Genomic DNA, 24,331 nt, shown 5'->3' on the forward strand with positions numbered 1-24,331 from the left:
TAAGTTTCCTACTAAACAAACCATGTCACATCCTTAACATTTGATCTACAAAAAGTTGATTTTTTTAAGAAAATAGTGACTTTCTCATTAGTTCGTTTATATATATATATATATATATATACAGATAGATAGAGAGAGAGAGACGTGCGTGGTCCTACACCTTTTCTCCTCAAGTCTTGTTAGGACCATCTGAAAATCGTGCTTTTAAGTATCTTTGCTAGATTTGAATTATTAGATGTGTATATCATTATTTATTTATTAAGAAACATGCTATTGATTTTAGTGTAAAAATATAAATATTTTATCATCAAAGTTTTATACAATATCTTCTTCAAAATACAAATTTGACATAAAAAAAATCTTCATAAAATACATATTATCTATTGAATAAATAACGATAAAACATATCTAATGGATTCCTTAGAGGGCGAGGGAGCGCCCGTAGACTTTTACACCACCACCGAGAGGGCTGTCGTAAGTACGGCTGGTCAAGACTTGGTACAACCACTCCAGGTCTCTAATCGGTTTCTCTCTATAATAAACAAAAAAGAAAAGGCAAACCAGCTATGACGGGGGTTCACATTGGCAGGCAGCCTGACCAAGCCCACAGGTTTTACAAGTACACGCTACCACTGCTGCTGCGGGGAAACTACTCTCTCCATGTGGTCCACGTAAATAAGGATTTGCATATGGACTTTGACTTCCCGTTGTGATTCGCCGTTCCCTCTTTTCCGTCCACCGAGTTCTTTGAAAAAAACAGAGGCGTAAGCCGACAGTTTCATCATGCCTTCAACCTCTGCAGGGGTGGGTGACTCTCTCTGATATAAAAGATTTTGTTCGTGCAGATTGCTGCCTCTGTCTCGCTCTCTGATACAGAGATGGCTACGGTTCAGAGTGTTCTTAACCAACCAAGGATCAGGCCCAGCTCAGGAGTTTCTCCGGGGATCAGAGTTGGACGGGAATTCGGAAGGGTGGTGAAGGTGGGGAGGGAGAACCAGAAACAGCGTTTTAGCTTAAAGATCAGAAAGCCATTCAGGGCGGTGATCAGCAAAAATGAGGAGGCCGAGGCAACGAATACGGAGTCGGATGGAGGAGCTAAGACGGTGGATATCCGGGCGGTGGTCACGATCAGGAAGAAGATGAAGGACGGGATTGTGGAGATGCTTGAGGATCAGTTTGAGATGTTCCTTAATGGAATTGGGCAGAGGATCATTCTTCAGCTGGTCAGCACCGAAATAGATCAAGGTGAGGCCATACCTTCTTTTTCTTCTTCCAAGAGAAGAAGATCCCTTTATTTGGTTTATCTCTATGGTGTATAATTTGATAGTCTTGAAGTAGTTCCGATGGTATTTTTCTTTTTCCACTCCTAAACATTGACCAACGAAGTTTTTTGTTATATTGTATAATAAACATGTACCAACTATTTATGTGTGTAACTACCCAAACCCGGGTTGTTGGACTTTAGTTTTCAAAGAAAAAATACCAAATTAACCTAAAAAAACATACTAGATTTCTTTAAAGAATTAAAATTTCATGCATGTATTAATAATAACTGTTTTCATCCAAATAAAGTGCTATAATTACATAAGCAAAATAAATCAAAAATATAAAATAAACAATACTTCAAATGTTGTGATGTCAAGTGGCAGCTGAGACAAAAGTCCACGATCAGTTCCTTATGTTGGCAGCGGTCTTTGAACTTACAATTATAACCAAGAGAGGAGGGTGAGTCTACAACTTAGTAAGTTTTTATTTATAAAATTAGACACGACCATTACAACTTAATTGAGCTTTAAGCTCCTAATCTTAGTTCAGTTTGCTAACTAAGCATATATATTGTTTATAAATTTTTACTTTAATTACCGTGTCTCTATCATCATTCTCAAAGTAGATACTCATATTCTACTCTAATCGGCTATTTCGAAAATAGTCTTCTCAAGCGTAACAACTCATGTACATAACTCAGTCAGACATATGAATCACTCACAATAATATAGTCTAAACCGGCCCTGACTATGTACATAAGTACTTCAGCTGCTCGTCGGTTGCAAACCGAGAGCCATAAAGTCTCATCGATAGCTACCCTAAGAGTTTGGGTTGCTATACAACCCCTAAGGTACTCAAGGAGCTATACCTGCTCTCAAGGTGTTGAGAAGCTATACCTACCCCTAAGATTTTGTGGTTCATGCTACATCCTACATGAGTCTAGTGGGCAATGTTTTAACTCCTAATGGTCACGTAGGAATTTCTGAGCAATTCTTAAGGTACGAATAACATACACACCGTAAACAATGCCCTAGACCATGTCTCACCTAGTAGAGTTCCTTATCATGCTCTGTGTGGTTATCCTATGTGCATTATTCTTTCAACCTTCATTTCTTAAGGTTAGTACTTTATATAATCTTCAATGTACGTCTACTAACTACTTTTTAACACATATTCACATGTCATATATCTAAGGATAACAATCCACCACCGAGTCAACTCATTAAATCACAACACTTACAATACCCCTCTCAAGGTATAAGTGTAGCATTTTCAAGACAGATCTTATCGCAAAACTTTGGAATTCTACACTCATATCTCAAAATCATACATCAATCTTTTACATACAATAATGTCATGATTATCTCTACACATGATACATTCATAATTTAAATCATGTCATAAATCAAGAAGCGTGTAACATGTATCATCATATTTAAGCATCATACTGAACATCAATGTTATGAATTCCTAAGCATGCTAAACAATTGTTCTATAAAATAAAACTAACATACTTAAAGCGCATTGAATCACATTGAAATATGCATAAACCAACTAGCATGTATCTTATTTAACTAAGAAAAAATTTGCAAATGTTTACTTACATAGAATGCTTAAATTCCAACTCTAAGGAATAACCTTAGTCTTCTCGCAAGTTTTGATATGAAATAGACGAATATCCCGTATCATCATCTTAAGTCTCATCCTTGTAAAAAATTATGAAAATACTCCTATGATTTAATGCCAAATTTTGACTTCGTTCTTTCAAAGTTTGTCATCATATCCTCTGCTAATGGATCCTACTCGAAGAAAAGAATCCAAGGATTCAAAAGTCACTTGAATCCGATATCGGAGTGAAAAGTTATGCCTCATTTACCAATTGAGCATATCGAGGGCAACATTATCTTTTTACTCTTCGACCATCCCTAGGTTCATATAATTTTTTCCGATTCGTATTGTCTTTACAATATACCTAATTCATATTCACTACAATTTAGATTTAGTTTAACTGGATCTTTCGACTAGATCTTGGACCCGATACGTCCGATCCAAACCTTTTCATGATGGTTTGGCATAAGTCTAGTGTTAACAATAGACAAGACCTGGATTTGGACTAAACTCAACTAGATCCAATTAGTTTTGGATCCACTTTAGGTACACGCGATCTGATTTCAATTTGGATCCAAACCCCGATCCGAGTCATATTGAAAAAATTGAGGTCTTCACCTTCTTGATTTTCACCCCTCTCCGTGTACATGTCCAATCCACTTTCGCGCACACACACACACACACACACACACACACACATATATATATATATATATATATATATATATATATATATATATATATATATATATATATATTCTAAAACCTGGCCGACTCAGTCTAACCCAATCGTTGGCCCAACTCGGTCTGGACCGCATCGGTCAAAGGAATGGGGAAGAGATGCTTACCTGGCCGACGGTGGTGTTCTTCGCTGCAGCTGCGCCTTCTCCTCTTCCCTCTCAATCTCTGAATCCTTCTCTCTCTGGGTGTTTGTGTGTCCCCTCTCTCTCCCCTCTTTGCCAAAATCGATAGGGGAAGGGAGAGGAGATCCATGACTTCTTATAGCCATGGGTGAGGTGTAGTCGTTACCCTCCTCAACCCCCTCCTTCCTTTATTGAGGGCTATGTTTTCCCTCTCCCTCTCCCCACTTTCCATTCGTGGGAGAGGGAGAAGGGGTAACATCCCTCTCCTCCGGTAACCGCCCCAGGTGGGCATAGCCCACTTGGGCGGCGTTACAGTGTGTTACTTCCATAGTTCCATTTATGAGTGTGAGAAATCACGCACCTGTATGTTCGGTTCTTCTATATCACTGCTGGAAGGGAGAGAAGGGAGGAGGTAGCAACGAGTAGCACGATTCTCAATCAATTAGAATCGTGCCCTATTCCTTGATATATATAGTACACTGATCAGATTGGGTATGTGATTCTTCACTCCAGATCCGATATTCTAGATATTATCTATCATGTGAGGATACAAGGATACGGGTCCAGATCTGGACCCGTATGTACATATACAGTCTTAATAGTCTCCCTCAAGTTGTGCATGGTTTTGTACCATGGACAACTTGTTCTTCAAAAAACAAAAGTGGATGCTGGTAAGTCCCTTAGTAAACAAATTTGCCACTTGATCGGCCGTGGGAACATAAGTTAGCTCGACTTCTCTATCTTCGATCTTTTGCCGAATGAAGTGTTGATCAATCTCTATATGTTTGGTACGACTGTGATGAATGTGGTTGAAAGAAATTTGTATGGCACTCTGATTATTACAAAAGAGATTGGTGGGCATAATAGATTCTCCGATCTCAGTCAAAAGATGTCTCAGCCATGTTGCCTCTGCTGTAACGGCCGCCATAGACCGGTACTCAGCTTTTGTACTGAATCGTGCAACTGCACGTTGTTTCCTGCTACTCCATGCTATCAAGTTTTCATCAAGAAAAACACAATATCCAAAAACCGATCGTCTATCATCTGGATCTCCAGCCCAATTTGCATCTGTGTAAACATCTAATCGATGTCGTTCTCCTTTGGACTTGGACCGATGATAAACTAGACCATCTCCAAGAGTACCTTTTAAATATCAAAGAATTCTCTTAACAACATTCATATGCTCTGTTCGTGGATCATGCATGAATTGTGATACTTGGTTCACTGCATACACAATGTCTAGTCTGGTGAAGGTGAGGTATTGAAGCATACCAACGAGACTACGATATTGCTTGAAGTCTTTATATGATTCCCCATCTTGAGGACTAAGCTTTGTGGTTTAATACATTAGGAGTGAATAGTGGTTTACAATCTGTCATGCCTACCTTTTTCAATAGATCCAAGGTATATTTGTGTTGGGTTAATGAAAGATATTCATTCTGTCTATCCACTTCAACTCCCAAGAAATAACACAAAACTCCCAAATCTTTCATCTTAAACTATCGACTCAGTAAATCCTTGGTAGCTTCTATGTGTTCATCTGAATTCTTAGTAATAATAATGGCATCCACATATATAAGAATCAAGGTACGTACCTGACGATCACAGAAAATAAACAATGAATGATTGAGGTGAGAACGAATGAAACTGTATCGCTGAACTTCAAGGAAAAAACTGTCAAACCATGAACGAGAAGCCTACTTTAACCCATAGATGGCTCTTTGTAGTTTGCGAATATGTGTTGGGGCTATATTCTGCATAACCCGAGGGTTGCTCCATATACACCTCTTCTTTCAGGCTACCATGCAGAAATGCATTTATCAATTTGATTAAGAGTCCATCCATACTGAACCGACAAAGACAGAATTAATCGAATAGTTTCCATCTTGACCACAAGACTAAAGGTCTCATCATAATCTTGCCCATATTCTTGAGTGAAACCTTTTGCCACTAACCTTGCCTTGTAGCGTTCAATAGATCCATCCGGTTTATACTTTATTTTATAGACCCATTTAAACCCTACAACATTTTTGTCGGATGGTCTAGGAATAATCTCCCAAGTTTCACACTCATGTAAGGCTTTCATTTCCTCATTCATGGCTTCAACCCATTTGAGTGACATAGATGCTTGTAAAAAACTAATATGTTCATCCTGTTTTTCAATCTGGGAAATGAACAACTGTAAGTCTGTAGAGAAGTTGTTATAACTAACCCATCTTTCAATAGGATGACGAATCCTCTCAAGCCTTCTAGGGTGCACATCGGTTCGCTGAGCATTGTCTTTATTTCGTTGTACATAGACAGCCCCTTGGAACTTGGTAATATCTAAAACGGTAAGCATAGTATCCTGCATGGTTGGCGACTCTTCCCTTTGTGAACGCACATCGGGTTTATTCCGTTCAGTCGATATTGTATGACACAAAGAAGCATCTTGTGTAGCCATTTGATCGAACACCTCAGCAACAAGCCACAACTAATAACCTTCATCATTCACGATGTGTTCTTCTACCCTTCCTGGGCTCTCAATATGAGTCTCATCAAACACAACATTCTGTGAGACTCTGATGCGATTAGTAGTGGAATCATAGCAACGATAACCTCTGTATTGATCAGCATAACCAACGAACTTACACTTTCATGCCTTGTTCTGGAACTTGTCACGTTGGGAATTGTCAATATGAACATAACATATACAACCAAACACTCGCAATTCATTATAATCAGGGTGAGTCCCAAAGAGTGTAAAATAAGGAGATTGATTCGCAAGCAATTTCATTGGCAGTCGGTTTATGATATATACGGCAGAATGAAAAGCTTTTGTCCACAAGCTTAAAGGGACATGCGTGCCATGTATCATGCTCAATGCACTTTCTACAATGTGCCAGTGTTTTCTTTCTGCCACACCATTTTGTTGCGGTGTGTGCGGGCAAGATATTCGATGACTTATTCCATTATCCTGGAGAAATTCAGTAAATTCCTCTGATAGATACTCTCCCCACCATCACACTGGAATTGTTGGATTTGAGATGAGAATTGATTACAAACTAAGGCACAAAATAAGCGAAAAAGCTTAAACACTTCATATTTGTGTTTCATAAAGTAGATCCAAGTATATCTAGAATAACTGTCGATAAAAGTGACATAATAGCGGCTGCCCGATAAAAAAGATTGTGGGGCAGGTCCCCAAACATCAGAATAGATAATTTCAAAAGGTACAGAAGCTCTTTGATTTATTGAGTAAAATGGAAGAACATGACTCTTACATAAATGACAACTGGAACAAAGAGAAATATCAGACTCAATACTCAAACTAGACTATGAAACAAGTCCACTAGACACAAGTCTCTCAATGAATGAACGATTACAATGACCCAAACGACGATGCCAGATTTTTGGCTTATTACATTGAGACAGACTAAAACAATCTTTAAATGACACTGGTTGAACTGGCTGTGGATTTATTGGAGCAGCACGAGTAGAAGGAGACTCATTGAGGACATACATATTTCCCTGTTATGCTCCTTCAACGAGCGTCTTCTTCATGAGAAGATCCTTGACACATACAAAAGGAGTATATTCGACCGAAGAATTAGTATCATCGATAAGTTTAGAAATAGAAACAATATTTTTAACAATACTGGGTGAGTGATAAACATCAGATAAAAGAAGTGAAGAATTGGGGAGTGAAAGAGAAATATTTCCAACATGAGAGATAGGGTGGAGGGCACCATCTCCAGTTTTAATACTAAATTTACCACAATAAGGAATGGGTTGTGAAATCCTACCAACGTCACCTGTCACATGTGCAACAACCCCAGAGTCAATGTACCAAGTCCCCTGCTCAGTTTGCTTGAAACTTAACTCGAAAAGAGCAGAAATCAAGAGGTTCTTCACATTCTCCTTTTCACCCCTTGCTTATCCTCTAGTGGAAGGCCCAACACCATTAAATCTGCCTCTGTTTTGCAGACTATGCCAGCAATTTGCCTTAATATGCCTCTTTTTATCACACTGAAAACACGTTGGTATCTGTCTAGAAGATTGGTTCCCTGGGAATGAGTTGGGTGACATGTTAGGCGTGGGAAGTAATCCACGACCTCCTTGATTACCTCTTCCCTGTCCCCGTCCACCTCGAAAGCCTCCACGTACACGTCCTGCCACCATGCTTGTGACAAGAACCTCATGATTGCTGAAATTTAAAGTCAACTCCTCACCTCTAATAGTAAACTTCATACTGCAGTAGTTTCACGCGCATATCATCAAAGTTAGACAATGAAGGAAGGCATAGAAGAGAGGTGACCAACATGTGATAGTCAGATCCAAGACTATTCAGTGCTTGTTGAACTTTCTCTTTGTCCGGAATAACACATCCCACCATCGCTAATTGGTCTGTGATGCTCTTGACTTTGTTCATGTATTCTGTAACTGATAAATTCTCTTTCTTCAAGAGCTGAAACTCTCTCTTTAAACGAAGAATCCTAGCCTCAGAAATCTGTGAATAGGTCTGCACTAGTATCTGCCACAGTTCTCTAGTTAAACATTCATCTGGAATGGCCACTAATTGTTAGAAGTTACGTTTGCATCAAACCTGATCTTCAACAGAGAAAAGTAAGAGAAGAAGAGAGGTAGAAGAAGAGGGAAAACTCGGTGTTGATGAGGCTGCACAGGTTCACGATATTTCAACATGCGTTATCGTGGCCTGGTATATTGTATTTAAAACATTTGGTATTAGTTTACAAAGTACAAGGCTATCCCATAACAGATTACAATATTTATATCTGTGCCATAATAAGCACGTCAATGCGCAATCCCAGTTTGGGTCTGGGTCAGACCCAAATTGGGTCCAACACTACACGACACTTAATACCCTCCCTCAAGTTGTGCATGGTCTTGAACCATGGACAACTTGTTCTTCAAGAACCAAAATCTGTTTTTCGTCAAGCCCTTTGTAAATAAATCTGCCACCTGGTCTTCTGTAGGAATGAAATGAGGCTCAATCTCTTTGTCTTCAACCTTCTGTCGAATGAAATGCTGATCTATCTCAATGTATTTTGTCTTACTGTGGAAAATAGGATTAAAGGATATATTAATGGCACTTTGTGATGAGTTGTGGAGCCTGATTCATTGTTTTTGCCCTTGCAGGAAGGGGGGTCCGGGGGCTCCCCCCGGCGCGGGTCCAGGGGGAGGCGCCCCTGGTGGGGGGTTATAGGGGGGCAGCGCCCCCACCCCCCCAGAAGAATTTTTTTTTAGACTTATGTTTGGGACCCGATTTCCAGTGGATTAGACCCGATTTGGTTAGGGTTAGGGTTGTCGCCCTTACCTTGTTTATATTCTTGCTTTTCTTTCCCCCATCTTGTAACTGTTGGAAAAGAGTAATAAGATTTTTCTTTGGGCGGCCGTGGTTTTTTACTCTCTCTCGGATTTGAGGAGAGGTTTTTCCACGTAAATTTGTGTTCTTCTTGTGTTTTGTTTGATCGTTCTTGTTCTTTGTTTCCTTTTGGTTGTTTCTTACTCGTGGTTTTCCTAACACTTTGATTGTCACACAATAAGATAGATTTGGAGATTTGTTCCTCCAATTCATTCAACAAATGTCTTGTCCAAGTAGCTTTAGCAGTTGCAACAACCATTGATCAATATTCAGCCTTAGTGCTTGATCTAGCTACTGTTTTTGTTTTGTACTGCTCCAAGATACTAGGTTTTCCCCAAATAAGATGCAATATCCGTAAACCGACCTCCTTTCATCAGGATCTTCTGCCCAGTCCGCATCACTGTAGATCGTGACATCATGCATGCTTCCTCTTTTCCAACTTTTCTGATACACCAACCCATCTCTAATGGTACCTTTTAAGTATCTCAACATTCTCTTAATTGCATCCATATGCCCTGTTCGTAGCTCATGCATGAACTGCGACACTTGATTAACAAAATAAACAATGTCAGGGCGAGTAAAGGTAAGATATTGAAGCATACCAACTACACTTCAATATCTTGTAGGGTCGGGGTACAAATATCCATCCTGTGAACTGAGCTTTTGATGTAAGACACTCGGTGTAAACAAAGGCTTGCAATCTTGTATGCCAAATTTCTTCAATAAATCCAGTGTGTATTTATGTTGTGTCAAGGTCAGGTAACCATCCTTCCTGTCTACCTCGACACCAAGGAAATAACACAAATCTCCCAAATCTTTCATCTTAAACCTTTGACTTAATAGTCCTTTTATTTCTTTAATGTGATTCATTGAATTCCCTGTAACTATAATATCATCAACATATATCAACAACAAGGTGGTTATGCCTTTATCCTTGAAGATAAACAATGAGTGGTCTAAGAAAGATCTAGAGAACCCATGCCTCTGTATTTCTAAGGAGAAACTCTCAAACCACGAGTGTGAGGCCTGCTTCAAACCATATATGGCTCTTTTTAGTCTGCATACATGTGTGCTTGGGTCTCCCTCAGCATATCCTGAAGGTTGTTCCATGTAAATTTCTTCCTTCAAGTCTCCATGAAGAGATGCATTTTTGACATCTAATTGACTTAATGTCCATCCATGCTTGACGGCTAAAGACAATATAATTTTTATTGTCCCCATTTTGACCACGGGACTGAAAGTCTTATCATAATCCTGACCATATTCCTGTGTAAACCCCTTTGCAACAAGTCTTGCTTTGTATCGTTCTATAGTACCATCGGGTTTATATTTGATTTTATAAACCCACTTGGAATCAACAACATTTTTGTTAGGAGGTCTGGCAACAATTTCTCATGTCTGACATTCATGAAGTGCTTCCACTTCTTCATTCATGGCCTCAATCTATTTGTTTGATTTCACAACATGATGAAACCCTATGGGTTCATCACGCTTATCAACCTGAGACAGGAAAAGTTGAAGATCCATAGAAAAATTATTGTAACTGACCCACCTGTCAATAGGATGTTTGATTCTATTTGAATTCCTCAGATTTTGAACAGGCACATAAGTATCTGAGCCAGTGTGAGGAGCAGGGGGAGTACCTTTTTCTCTTCGCGCATATACATACCCTTTAAATTTGTCAATAGGATGTGATTGTGGGTCTGCCCCTTCTTCAGTGTGTGAAGCTCCATCGACCTGATCACCAGATTGAGGTAAGCATGCTTGACCTGAGTAAATATCATTTTGGTGAGCCGAATTAGTTTCTTGAGTACACTGAGGTGAGCAATCACCATAAGCATCTGCAAATAATTCTGCATTCATCCACGGATGATAAACTTCTTCTTTGAGAATTCTTTGACAGGTATTAAATGATACATCTCCAAGATTATTCTCATCAAACACAACATTCCTGAAAATCTTAACACGCTTAGTCATAGGGTCATAACATCGATAACCTTTATAATCATCAGCATATCCCACAAATCTACACTTGAAAGCCTTTAGTTGGAATTTATTCCTGAGAGAATCATCAATATGAACATAACAAATGCATCCAAACACACGCAGAGCATTATAATCGGGTTGAATGCCGAAAAGAGAAGAGAATGGTGAACTATTTTGCAAAACTGTCATAGGCAGACGATTTATGATATAGATGGCTAAATGGAATGCTTTTGTCCACAGACTAATGGGAAGATTACTATCGTGCATCATGCTCATGGCCGTTTCAACAATATGTCTATGCTTTCTCTCAGCAACCCCATTTTTGTTGTGGCGTATGCGGACAAGACACTCTACGCTTTATTCCATTACTTTGGAGAAAATTAGTAAAATCCTTTGATGTATACTCACCACTTCCATCACAATGAAAATGCAGAATATTAGTAGAGAAATGGTTTTGAATAAAGGCATGAAAGTTGCGAAATATGAGAAAAGTTTTAGACTTATGCTTCATAAAGAATATCCAAGTATAACGAGAGTAGCTGTCAATAAAGATGAGATAATATCTGCTGCCAGAAGAAGAGCATACAGGCGCAGGACCCCAAACATCTGAATAAACAATTTCAAAGGATCTTGAAGCTCTGTTATTTATAGAATCAAAAGGAAGTACATGACTCTTACGCATCTGACAACTGAGACACTTTTTATTACTGATCTCAAGAGTTAAACTTGATTTAGGAATTAATTTGCTTGATACAAGTTTCTCAAGAAAAGAATAACTGCAATGACCAAGACGATCATGCCAAAGACTTGGCTTATTACATTTGGAAAGACTAAAAATAGACTCAGGACCTGACTTAGATGACTCAAACTGAAAAGACTTAGACTTCAATAAGGGCTTCAAGACTGAACTGGTACGCGCAAATGGATCTTCCTTGAAGATGTACATATTTCTTTTTCGCTCCCCTTCAACAAATGTCTCCCTCGTTTGAAGATCCTTGACATACACAGAAGAGAGAGTGACTTCAACATAAGAATGTGTATCATCAACAAGTTTAAACACAAAGATGTTCTTTTTTATATTAGGAGCATGAACAACATTTGACAAATTGAGAGACGATTTTGACAGAGGAATTATTGCATTACCAATGTGAGAAATGTGATGGTGAGATCCATCTCCAGTAACAATACTATTTTTACCAAAGTAAAGAACCGAGTTCGAAAGCTTACCAACATCGCCTGTAACATGGGTCGCTGCTCCTGAATCAACATACCATGATCCTTGATCATTCTGTTTCAAGTGTAACCTAGACAATGTTGCCAGCAAAAGTTGTTTCACCTCCCCATCAGACTTGGTAACATTATCTTCCTTCTTGCTTTCAGTGTTTTGCAATTTGCCTTTATTTTGAGGATTAAACCAGCAATGTGCCTTAATATGTCCCTTTTTATTACACAAGTAACATGTCAGGACAATTCTTTGAGTTTGATTCTTCGCATTAGAGTTGAACGGCATATTGGGTGTGGGAAGCAAACCTGGACCTGCAAATCTACCACGACCTCTTCCTCCTCTGAAGCCATTTCCTCCACGACCACGACCAAAGGAGAACCCAGTGGCTAAGACATCTTAGGAGTCAGATTGAGCATCAGAATCTTCAGCGATGCCTTTCAATGACATTTCGTATTGTAGAAGTTTTGCCCAGAGGTCTTCAAATGTGGGAAGCACGGGCAAGCACAACAATGATGTCACCAATACATGATAATCTGGGCCTAAACCATTCAATGTTTGTTGCACTTTATCCTTGTCCAGCACTTCACATCCAATAATGGCTAGTTGATCTGTAATAGTTTTCATCTTATTCAAGTAACCCATGATAGATAGACCATCTTTCTTAAGAAGCTGGAATTCACGCTTAAGAAATAAAACTCTTGCTTCAGATATCTAAGAGTATGTTTGTGTCAACCTGTTCCACAATTCCATCGTTGTGCAGTCGTCAGGAATAACAACTAGTACTTTATGAGACAGAGTAGATGTGATGTAGGCAATTAATGTCTGATCCTTTCTCATCCAAGAGACATAATCTGAGTTGCGAACAAGCTTGGTAGATGCAACCCCTTGTGTGTCTGTTTCTTCCTTTGCGATGAACTCTGGTGGGGCAGGTATTGATCCATCCAGGTGACCAAAGAGATCTTGGCTCCTAATAAAGGGAACCATCTGTCTTTTCCAAGTCAGGAAATTAGAATTATTTAACTTTTCAGAAATGAGTTGGATAAGAAAGTTTGATGACAAACCAGACTGGGTTGAAGAAGAATCCATGATTATGAGACACGTGAATATAAGATAGAAAATACTCTAAGAGAAGGTTAATGAAATAACTAATCAAACTGCAGGATAACGTGACTGTCTAAGTTCAGCCCAGAAGAGAACTGATTATAACGGAATTCAGATCTGCTGCCCCTTTTTTTTTTTGACAGATATCAGATCACGTAAATATTTAGAATATTAATCCGATGTTAATGAATCAAGCCACCTGACCATGCCGTGTTTGATTAGCATGAACCAAGATCACGATGAATCGTGATTTGAGATGAATCAACGACAAGTTTTGAAATAAGGTGACACAGCAACAGATTCTAAAAGAGGAATCATAAGTTTTGATTGGGATATAATATCGATCACGAGTTTTGATTCTAAAAGGAGAATCACGAGGAAGAGATGAGTTACGATTAGGGTTTCAAAGAGGAAACAAATTTTTCGAGCTTGAAGATAGGTCACATATAGGGTTTTAAACAGACCTTTAAATGGGAAACAAGTGTTTCAGATGAAAACACGAAAACAATTTTAAGAGAGGATAGATACGAGAAAAGGATCATGCTTTTGGAAGAAAACACGATGGTATAGGTTGCGGAAGAGGGAAAATATTGAAAACAAAGAGAGAAGAATATTTTTCTGACCAAAACAGATTTTCTCTATGGTCGTACCTTTGGGAGCAATATCGAGCTCTAGATCCAACCTTGCTCTGATACCATGTTAGAAGTTACGTTTGCATCAGACCTGATCTTCAACAGAGAAAAGTAAGAGAAGAAGAGAGGTAGAAAAAGAGGGAAAACTCAGTGTTTATGAGGCTGCACAGGTTCACGATATTTCAACATGCGTTATCGTGGCCTGGTATATTGTATTTAAAACATTAGGTATTAGTTTACAAAGTACAAGGCTATCCCATAATAGATTACAATATTTACATCTGTGCCACAATAAGCACGTCAATGCGCAATCCCAGTTTGGGTCTGGGTTAGACCCAAACTGGATCCAACACTACACAACACTTAATACTAATACCTCTTGAGAAAGTGTAGAGGTAATGTAAGCCACAACCGCCTGATCTTTTCTTTTCCATGTTGTAAACTCTGGATTGCGAACTAGTTTATTAGAAACCTCCCCTTTATCATCTCGCTCTTCTTGCAGGATAAACTCGAAAGGTGCATGAATCATTCCATCGAGGTGACCAGAGAGGTCCAAACTATGAATAAAAGGCAAAATTTGCCTCTTCCAGGGCAAGAAATTGGAGTTATTTAATTTCTCAGATATGAGTTGACCAAGAAAACTGAACGAAAGTGATGGAGAATCCATGAGGAAAAGGAACGAGTTGACTAAAGGGAAGGATGAGAAAACACGAGTTGATAAAAAAGAAAAGATTGATTAAAATGGAAAGATAAGAAAAAAAAACTTTGGTTCAGTTGCTCAGCAATTCAATGACCCAGCAACATGGACCTGTCCGGCCCCCCCCTTTTTTTTGCGAACAGTCTTGATATAGTTCTTCAGAAATGCTTTGCAGAAATCGTGATTTGGAATGATTGCAAATCTGATATGAAAATATCAACTCGTGCTTTGAGTTTTGGAAATATCAAGTCTAATCCAACAATATAGGTAAGAAAAAGAACAAATATGTTTTAATCTGATTTAAAAAAAAATCAGATGTAAAACAAGAGCAAAAGAGTGATCAAGGTTTAGAAAACTGATCTGATATGATCAGATTCAATTTTGATGTGGTGAAAGGAGGGAAAAATTGATTTGCCGCAATCAAAACTAATTCAATCTGGCTTCAGACAATAAGATCTGATCTGAATGATCAGATCCGACGTTAGGGAAGAGATTGGGTGGCGATCGAGATTCAAAAGAATCAAATCTGATCGGATATGATCAGATTTGATTTGCCACTTCTGGAAGAAAAAGAAAATCAGGCTAACGTGACCTGAATCGATATTGGGAAGATTTTTTTTTTGGAAAATAAAGAGGATGACAAATCTGATCAGGCACGATCAGATTCAGATTGACGTTGAGAGGAGAAAGAATGACTGAAAAGAAAATGACCCAATATGATCGAATCAATTTTTTTTGAGAAATGAAAAAAAAATCTAATTTAGAACAAGAGAAGAAAAAAGAGAAACTCGACCTGATCGTTAGACTTCAACCCACTCTGATACCATGGGAGAGAAGGGAGGAGGTAGCAACGAGTAGCACGATTCTCAATCAATTAGAATTGTGCCCTTTTCCTTGATATATATATATATATATAGTACACTGATCGGATCGGGTCTGTGATTCTTCAGTCCAGACCCGATATTCCAGATATTAACTATCATGTGAGGATACAAGGATACGGGTCCAGATCTGGATCCGTATGTACATATACAGTCTTAATAATGAGTTTGAGTTGTAAAGTGGAAACATTTTTTATAACATAAAGTTCACCCTCTTTTTTGGCTTGGAAAAGAAGATGGCTTTGAGGGAGAAGGATTACTGGAGTATAGAGAGCCTTCAATACTCTTGGACCAACGCCATGTGTGTTCTCAGAAATTGTACTGTTTCTATTACAGTAAATGGCATCACATTTGCCACTGAAAATCTGACTGGGCCCACCATGTAAATTACTCTAGGTATCCTCATGCAGTCAACCTGAACCTACCTTAACAATCAACAAAACATTTTAGTTAGTAAATGCCCATGCTAATTGCATTTTATGGGTTTGATTGACTTCCGAATACTAAACTTGGCAGAACACACTAAATGCACTTGATCTCAGCATGAAAATGTTGATCAGTCATGTATCATAGTCATCAATATTCGTGTTGGTATCGTATCTGCTAAAGCAATTTTCTAGAACTTAAAAGCAATTCATTGTTCTTGACAAATACGTCATGAAAATAAAAATCAGGAAAGTTAAATAAGCAAAGGATAATTGTGTTTTTTTGAAAATTTGGCAAAGAATCCAATAATTTATGTACTTTTTTTGTGTTGAAATCAAGTGCAGACCCATCAATCGCTAAATATAAAGTTAATACTAGCAGTCAAACTGCAGGTTCTTGCAGGTGGGACTTTGAAAGCATGAAAGCAGTAATTATTTCTACCATATGTGGTGTGCTTCATGTCTAACACCATGAAAGCAGCAACCACATGTTGACGAGGCATGCACATAGATCATACTTATCAATGTCAATGTTTAGCATTTCTGATAGCAGAATTTTCTACAAGGACTTAAAACACTCGTTGTTCTTGATAAATATCATAAAAAGAATGGATGAAAAACTGAATAGGAAAACAGTCCAAATCTTTCCATAATTTTGCTGTTCTGATATTGTATTGGAGTTTATCATAGATTCATTAATTCGCTAATGGTACACATGAAAGAAAAATTAGTATAAGCAAGTGTGCTTGCAAGTTCTTGCGGATAGGAACATGAAAACACTACTCTTTATCTTTCCTACTATATGCTGTGTGTGCTTCATGTTTAACACTGACAATGGACCGGTGCTCACATATTTTATTTTAAAGAGTATCATGGAAATGTCAGTCTCCTTAAGTTTTTTTTTGCACAGAAACAAATGTAGGAAAAAGGAGTACAGAGGCAGCTGTTAGAGGCTGGTTGACCAAGCCTTCAAATCGTCCACATATGTTAAAGTACACTGCAGATTTCACTGTTGATTCAGATTTTGGACACCCGGGAGCAGTTATTGTCACTAATCTGCATAACAAGGAGTTCTTCTTGGTGGAGATTGTGATTCAAGGATTTGATGAAGGTCCCATATTTTTTCCTGCAAATTCTTGGATCCACTCACAGAATGATAATCCAGAGAAAAGGATGTTCTTTTCTAATCAGGTAAGAGTGAAAATTTCTCTCTCTCTCTCCTCCATTTTGTGCTTTTCCTTTCATTAGTATGTATTCAGTTATTTACAATTTACGGTAACTACAGCAGTAGACAAGCTTCAAGACAGGTTTAGTTGGGTCCATGATTGGTTTGTCCTACTGTTTTTGGCTCATTATGAGTTGCCTTGAGCAGGGACTATCCGACCAACAATGCTGGTTGTCTGGTTCTTAACCCTGTCTCTTTGGAATTCTCATGTCATGTATATTTGTGATAACTATAAAACATATTAAGGGAAATAATGTTTTTGCCAAATTACCTACCTGGATCTGTTCCTATGTTGTACCTTCATTAATTTGAATTCTTCTTTCTGTCTTCTGCGAATTAGGTGTACTTGCCTTCACAAACACCAGCTGGTCTTAGGGATCTCAGACAGCATGAGTTGGTTAGCAGCCGTGGTAATGGGAAAGGCGAGCGTAAGCAATTTGATAGGATATATGATTATGCTACTTACAATGACTTGGGAAACCCAGACAAGGATATTGATCTTTCTAGGCCAGTTCTGGGTGGGAATGAGAGAGCTTATCCAAGACGTTGCCGCACTGGTCGCCCTCCAACCAAGTCAGGTATTACCTTTTCTTTTTCCTCCTATTCAATATGCTCTGATCTGTATCTTCAAGTTCCTGCGAAGGAAAATCTTAGGTAATTGGAAGCACTCATAGCAGTTTGTAGTTTGAGAATTATCATTCTGAAAAAAATTGGGACCACCATGCACACAATTTATGAAACTGTCAAGTGGACCGGACGATGTATACTTATCATCATCATCATCATCAAGCCTTATCCCAACTACATGGGGTTGGCTACTGGACAATATATACTCTTATCTAAAAATTGTGTTTGCATTTACTTGAAATTTTATTTTAGGATGCAACTCTGTAAATAAATTAACATTTCCCTTGATAAATCTGAGTTTTTGCTTATCTGATTGCATGACAGATCCTTTGTCTGAGAGTAGGGTTGAGAAGCCTCATCCAGTATACATTCCTCGAGATGAAAACTTTGAGGAAATAAAACAGAATTCATTCTCCTCTGGACGGCTCAAAGCTGTCCTGCACACTTTGATGCCATCTCTAGCTGCTGCTCTCTCTCAAAGTGACGAACCATTTCAATGCTTCTCAGAGATTGACAGGCTGTATAATGAAGGGATCATTGTAAAGCATCATGAGAACCAAGGCATTCTTGAGAGCTTATTACTTCCTAGGATTTTAAAACAGGCTATTACCACTAGTGAGAAGCTTCTGAGATATGAAATTCCTGCTATAATTTCAAGTATGGGCAAGGACTCACTCTTGAAAATTCGCATCTTTTTCTTTTTTACTTTGAAGTGTGACACAGATAATCTATATTTCAAGCATTACTTTTGTGTTAAATGTTGCAGGAGACAGATTTTCATGGCTACGTGATAATGAATTTGGTCGTCAAACATTGGCTGGTGTAAATCCTGTGAATATTGAAAGGTTGAAGGTATTTAACATAGATATCCTACTCTTCTCATTTAGTGCCACTCCGTTTGCAAAGCAGAACCATTTTGTATCATCTAGAACTTTGAGGTTCAAAATGATTTTGCAGGAGTTTCCAATTCTCAGCAAATTAGACCCATCATTGTATGGATCACCTGAGTCAACAATAACAAAGGAGCTCATTGAGCAAGAATTGAATGGACTTAGTGTTGAAAAGGTACTGCAGTTGGTTCATTTTTACATGATTCTCGTATTTTTTTCAACTTTACAATGGAGTGCTGTATGCCAGTGACCTTGGTGTTGTTTCTTAAGCACTTTTCCATATACACACCAATGGTGGTCAGTGGTCTAGGCACTATCTCAGCTGGGTGGTAATTTCTTGGGATATTAAGATCTGTTTGGGTGGTAGGAATTGGAGAATTGGAAAATCCAATTCCTTGAATTATTTGCCAGTTCTGTTTTTGGGTGCAAAAACTGGAGTATGCCACCTTAACTCAACTTCACAATTGCCTCCTAAATGCCTTTCTCTCAAACTCCAAACCGAGCCTTGTGCCAATCCTGAAAAAATCTCAGCATTTGTAAGAGAAATAACTTCAAACAAAAAAAAGAAAAAGTAGATCTTGGTAATGTTTTCTTTTTCCAGTGATGTAAAGATAAGTTAAAATGGTTTTTGAATATAGAAAAAATTGGACAAAAAGATCATGTTTTGAGTAAAAAAATTAAGGTAAATAATCTGTAAAACATCATTACATAATGCAATGATCTTAAAGTTACAAATTTTTAAAAAAATAGCATGGTGTTTTTTTTTAAATATTTTTCTGTTGTAGTGATAGTATTCTGATACTTATAGCCACTTTATTAACTTTTATCCTCATCCTGATTGATGATTCAGGCCATTGAGAATGGGAGGCTGTTTATACTTGACTACCATGATATGCTCTTGCCCTTCATCAAAAGGATGAATTCGTTGAAAGGGAGAAAAGCCTATGCATCAAGGACCATCTTTTTCTTGACCGATGGTGGTACATTAAAGCCAATTGCTATTGAGCTCAGCCTCCCACCTACCCCTTCCAGGCCAAGGAACAAGCACGTTTACACTATTGGGCCTGATGCAACAACCCACTGGACCTGGAAGATAGCCAAAGCTCATGTCTGTTCAAATGATGCTGGTGTCCATCAATTGGTAAACCATTGGTAAGTGGATGTACCTTGAAATAATGGAACAGTGATGAAAAGTTGAATAGCCCATCCTTTACACTGTGGCTACCAGAAGATTTGCACTGGGTCCCTCAAACAGAAAAAATGGTTCTAATAGTCTTTTTTTGCTTGAAATCTTCATGGTAAGAGCCATTTAGCTAAATGTTAACATGCACATACTTTGAATTTTCAGGTTGAGAACCCATGCATGCATGGAACCTTGTATTATTGCGACTCATAGACAGCTCAGCTCAATGCATCCTATCCATAAATTGCTGCATCCACACATGCGGTATACACTTGAAATCAATGCATTGGCTCGACAGAGTTTGATAAATGGAGGGGGAATTATTGAAGAATGTTTCAGTCCAGGAAAATATGCCATGGAGCTGAGCTCAGCTGCCTATGAGAGCATGTGGCGATTTGACATGGAGGCATTACCAGCAGACTTGATTAGAAGGTGAGATTTCTTCTGGAGACTTCAAATCGACAGGTTGAAGTGCTGAAGACTCCATCTCTTTTGCTTCTATTTGTGTATTTACATGTGCATAGATTAAAGCATAAACAGGATAACATGCATTTAACATAGTTCATGCAAATTCAGTTTGTGCTTGTTTAGGTTTGAACACTATGCTGCCTATGATTTATGCTTCAGAATTAGTAAGGGAAAATTAACCTAAAGTAGATAAAAGTAAACTAAAAAGAAATGTAATTATCTTAAATATTTTAAATGAGGATCATATATGATATCTTGATTGTAGGGCAATACTGTTTAAGCCTTAGAATCCATCTCATAGATACATGGACATGCTCTAGTTTGCCTAACCATTATATATGAAAAGCATTACAATTTGTGAATCTAAACTTACTTGATATGGTCATAATATTTAAGGGCATGTTTGGAAGTGGGAAAGAGGAAAAGTGTTACAAAATGAAAAATCCGTACGGTTTTTCCAACACTTCCAATCATGAGAAAATTGCTCTCTGAGAGAGTTTTTCTAAAAAGTACACTTTTTGAAAGGAAACATTCCTCGAGGGAGGGAGCGGAGGAATGTTTCCTATCAAAAGTTTTTTCTCTCTCTCCCTCTCTGGCCAGCATTTTCTGGTGCACCGGCCATCTCTCTGGCCACCATCGCCACTGCTTCCTCCGCACCCAGTCATCCTTTTCCGGCAATGGAGTGGCCGAAAAAAGGTCGTCTTTTCCCTTTGATCCTGAAACAGACAAAGGTTGTAGAGAGAGATCTGATTCTTCGGTCTCTTCTTCCCAGGTACGCCTTTTCCCATTTTCCCCTAGTTTAGTTTTTTTCCACTCCCTTTTTTCTGCTGTTCATTTTCTAGGGGTTTCATCTCCCTATTGTCTCTGTCTTTCATTCATATTGTGTGTGCAGATTGGGGTTTCTTTTGCTCTCTCTGTTTTATATGGCTTTTATCCATCCCCCATGGATGTTGCTTCCCCCCCTTTTTTTTCTTGTTCTCTATACGTGAGTCTGCTTGAATTCGGTGTGATAAGTAGTTCGAGAGGATTGACGACCCACCATATGTTTGTTTATGCTTGTCGACATGTTTGATGTCAAGTAATTTCAGTTTGCTGTAGTGATGTCAAGTAATTTCAGTTTGCTGTAGTGAACGGCCTCACATCCAGGTATACGAGAATTGTTGATTTCACATGTGCTTAAATTAATTCGATCATCGCCGGAAAAAGGTCATCTCTCCCTTGACGCTTTAGCAGAGACTCTATTTTCTAAAATCATGCCATCTCTCCCAGATACCTCCTTCAAGATATCTAGACAAGGTTTTTGCTTGATTAATGTCCCCAAATTTATTATATGCCCTCAAAAGAATGTTATGCAGTTTTCTTTTCTGGTTTTTTTCTTGAAAGTTTTTCCAACACACAAACAAGCTAAACAATTTCTTGTACTTTTCCGGCCTGTTTTTCTCATGCTACACAAACAAGCAAAACAAATTCTTTTAGAAAACTTATCATATCAAAACTTCTCATAGGCAAAATTTTCTTTTCCTATGAGATATTTTCTTGCTTCTAAATGTGCCCTAAGGGAATGAGATATACTTGTAGAAAGAATAGTTTTCTCTTATAATGTGCTAGGGCTGACACTTTTAGACCGAAAAATATGGTAGTGCTCAATCTGTAAGATATTAGGTCAGAAAATTTTGGAAGAATGGTGGAAGAGGAAATTTCTTCTTAAATTTTGCAATATGTTATTGAACATTGTATGCATTTTCTTGTGGTTGAATGATCTTTCTGTTTTCTCTTAGATTTTTCTCATGAAAAGGCTCTTTAAGTATTTAAGTTCTGTCAGATTATGCATGATTCCTCTTTGTAACCCATTAGAAATTTCAGAGGCATGGCTGTGGAGGATCCTTCAAGCACACACGGAGTCAGGCTTGTTATCGAGGACTACCCGTATGCTTCAGATGGGCTTCTCATATGGTCAGCCATTAAAGACTGGGTTGAAGACTATGTTTCACACTTTTATTCAGAACCAAACAGCGTTAAGTCTGATGTTGAGCTTCAAAGTTGGTGGGATGAGATAAAGAACAAGGGTCATTATGATAAGAGGAATGAACCATGGTGGCCTCAACTGAACACCGAGGAGGATTTGTGTGGAATCCTTACTACGATGATTTGGGTGGCATCCGGGCAGCATGCAGCTGTCAATTTTGGACAGTACCCATATGGTGGATACATGCCAAATCGTCCTACGCTTATGAGGAAACTAATTCCAAGAGAAGATCAAGCGGAGTTCCAAAATTTCCTTCTAAACCCACAAGCTACATTGCTTGCATCACTACCAACTAAACTTCAAGCTACAAAGGTCATGGCTGTACAGGATACGTTATCAACACACTCCCCAGATGAGGAGTACTTGGGCCAAGTGGAACCCTATCACACACACTGGATTGAACAAAAGATCCAGTCAGCATTTGACAAATTTTCGGCAAGGTTAGGGGAGATAGAAGAGGTCATTCACAGGAGGAACAAAGATATGCGACTTAAGAACAGAAGTGGAGCTGGAGTTCCTCCTTATGAAATGCTACTTCCCACGTCTGGCCCCGGAGTGACTGGTAGGGGAGTCCCTAACAGCATTTCCATATGATGCAACTTTGAAATCCTTTTGTAAACAGGTTGATCAGCATCTGACAGATTCAGATTTTGTAGTTTTATGTTAGCTTTAAGCTTAGAGCAGCTTACTGTTTGGTTGGGGACCTGAAATTGATTTAGTTGGACGATCTCTAGATACATCACAGTTAATGCAGAATGTATCAAAGTTGAACACTTCAACTCTCTTTATCATTTTAGTAATCTCTCTCTCTCTCTGTGTGCATGTGCGAGTGTGTCTGTCGGCCTTCTAGTGACAGTCTCATGGTAGCTTACTGTTGCAACTTATATATGAAGCTATCAAATGTTTCTCTCTCTTCATGTTAAGTTGCAAGTTACAGCAGCTCATATTCTGGTTTAAGAGAAATCCATCACTTCCTGCAATGTGTGAGATGTTGGACAATATACATTGTGATGTGGGTCTGACCATATACAGCCTTATCAGATTTAGATATAGAAAGATGTAACATGAATCACATTCAGACTTGCACTAACCAATCTCTTAATAGGACTATCATGAAATCTATGCTGAGCGAATCCAATTTTATTCTTATCAGAAGTTGCATTTACCTCCTGTTTGTATGTCCTTATAAAGGGAAAATATTTGGTGCTATTTAGTTAGAAATCGTTGGTGCAAGTTATATCAATTCAATAACCATATAGATATTCAACAGTATATTTTCTAAGGATTGGACCTTGGATCATGTTTTTTAATATTTTTGTATGTTTTCTTGAGTTATGAAGTTTTGGTATATGTAGGCTGTTGGTTTTTGAATCCCTTGAAAAACCTGCTTACTTCTGAAGGGCCCAATCTACTAAAAATATAAAAGTTTGAAAGAACTAGTGATTTTTATTCAATAGTTTTTAGTACCATATATTTACCTTTTCATAAATAACTTTTTTGTTGAAGACCTAAAAAATATAGCCGTTTATTAAAAAGGCCCAAGAGTTTACCACGGTCAATAGTGTACTACTATCAAGTTTGCTTTTAAATGTCATGTGGAGTTACTATCCTTAACATCATATTTTAAAAAATACACCCAAAAAGTGGGAATGCATCTTGGAAGGGTTAACTAGTAAATTAGCCTTTTTAACTCATCTTTGAGTTACTGATAACCTAGGTTAAATGGATGGAAGTTTGTTTTTATTAACGGTGCAAAATTTTAAGTGTTTTTTTAATATTTTCCAAGACTTATGTGTGTTTTTGATTAATGTCCAAACTTTAGGTGAGTTTTTTTTTTTAAATTTCAATTTTAGTTATCTTGTC

At 38.2% G+C, this 24,331-nt stretch overlaps 1 protein-coding gene across 1 annotated transcript; it reads left to right on the top strand.

Annotated features, from left to right (window-relative positions):
• Window positions 1-763: 763 nt before the first annotated feature.
• LOC149840735 (lipoxygenase 6, chloroplastic-like) lies at window positions 764-23,251 on the top strand. The gene is made up of 9 exons (XM_090003290.1): window positions 764-1,245; window positions 16,960-17,240; window positions 17,615-17,852; window positions 18,226-18,558; window positions 18,668-18,753; window positions 18,859-18,966; window positions 19,642-19,943; window positions 20,140-20,406; window positions 22,306-23,251. The coding sequence occupies exons 1-9, from the start codon at window positions 879-881 to the stop codon at window positions 23,060-23,062; spliced, it is 2,739 nt and encodes a 912-aa protein (XP_089859416.1). The 5' UTR covers window positions 764-878; the 3' UTR covers window positions 23,063-23,251.
• The last annotated feature ends 1,080 nt before the right edge of the window (window positions 23,252-24,331 follow it).

The sequence above is a fragment of the Nuphar pumila genome, chromosome 4 (assembly GCF_984573655.1).
Source record: "Nuphar pumila chromosome 4, dmNupPumi1.hap1.1, whole genome shotgun sequence".
Lineage (NCBI taxonomy): Eukaryota > Viridiplantae > Streptophyta > Magnoliopsida > Nymphaeales > Nymphaeaceae > Nuphar > Nuphar pumila.

Excerpts from the sequence above, each read along its gene's own strand:
- LOC149840735 (XM_090003290.1), top strand. The coding sequence starts at position 879 with ATGGCTACGGTTCAGAGTGTTCTTAACCAACCAAGGATCAGGCCCAGC. Across the intron at positions 19,944-20,139 it reads CATCAATTGGTAAACCATTG|GTTGAGAACCCATGCATGCA; the intron begins GTAAGTGGATGT and ends TTGAATTTTCAG. Across the intron at positions 20,407-22,305 it reads CCAGCAGACTTGATTAGAAG|AGGCATGGCTGTGGAGGATC; the intron begins GTGAGATTTCTT and ends TAGAAATTTCAG.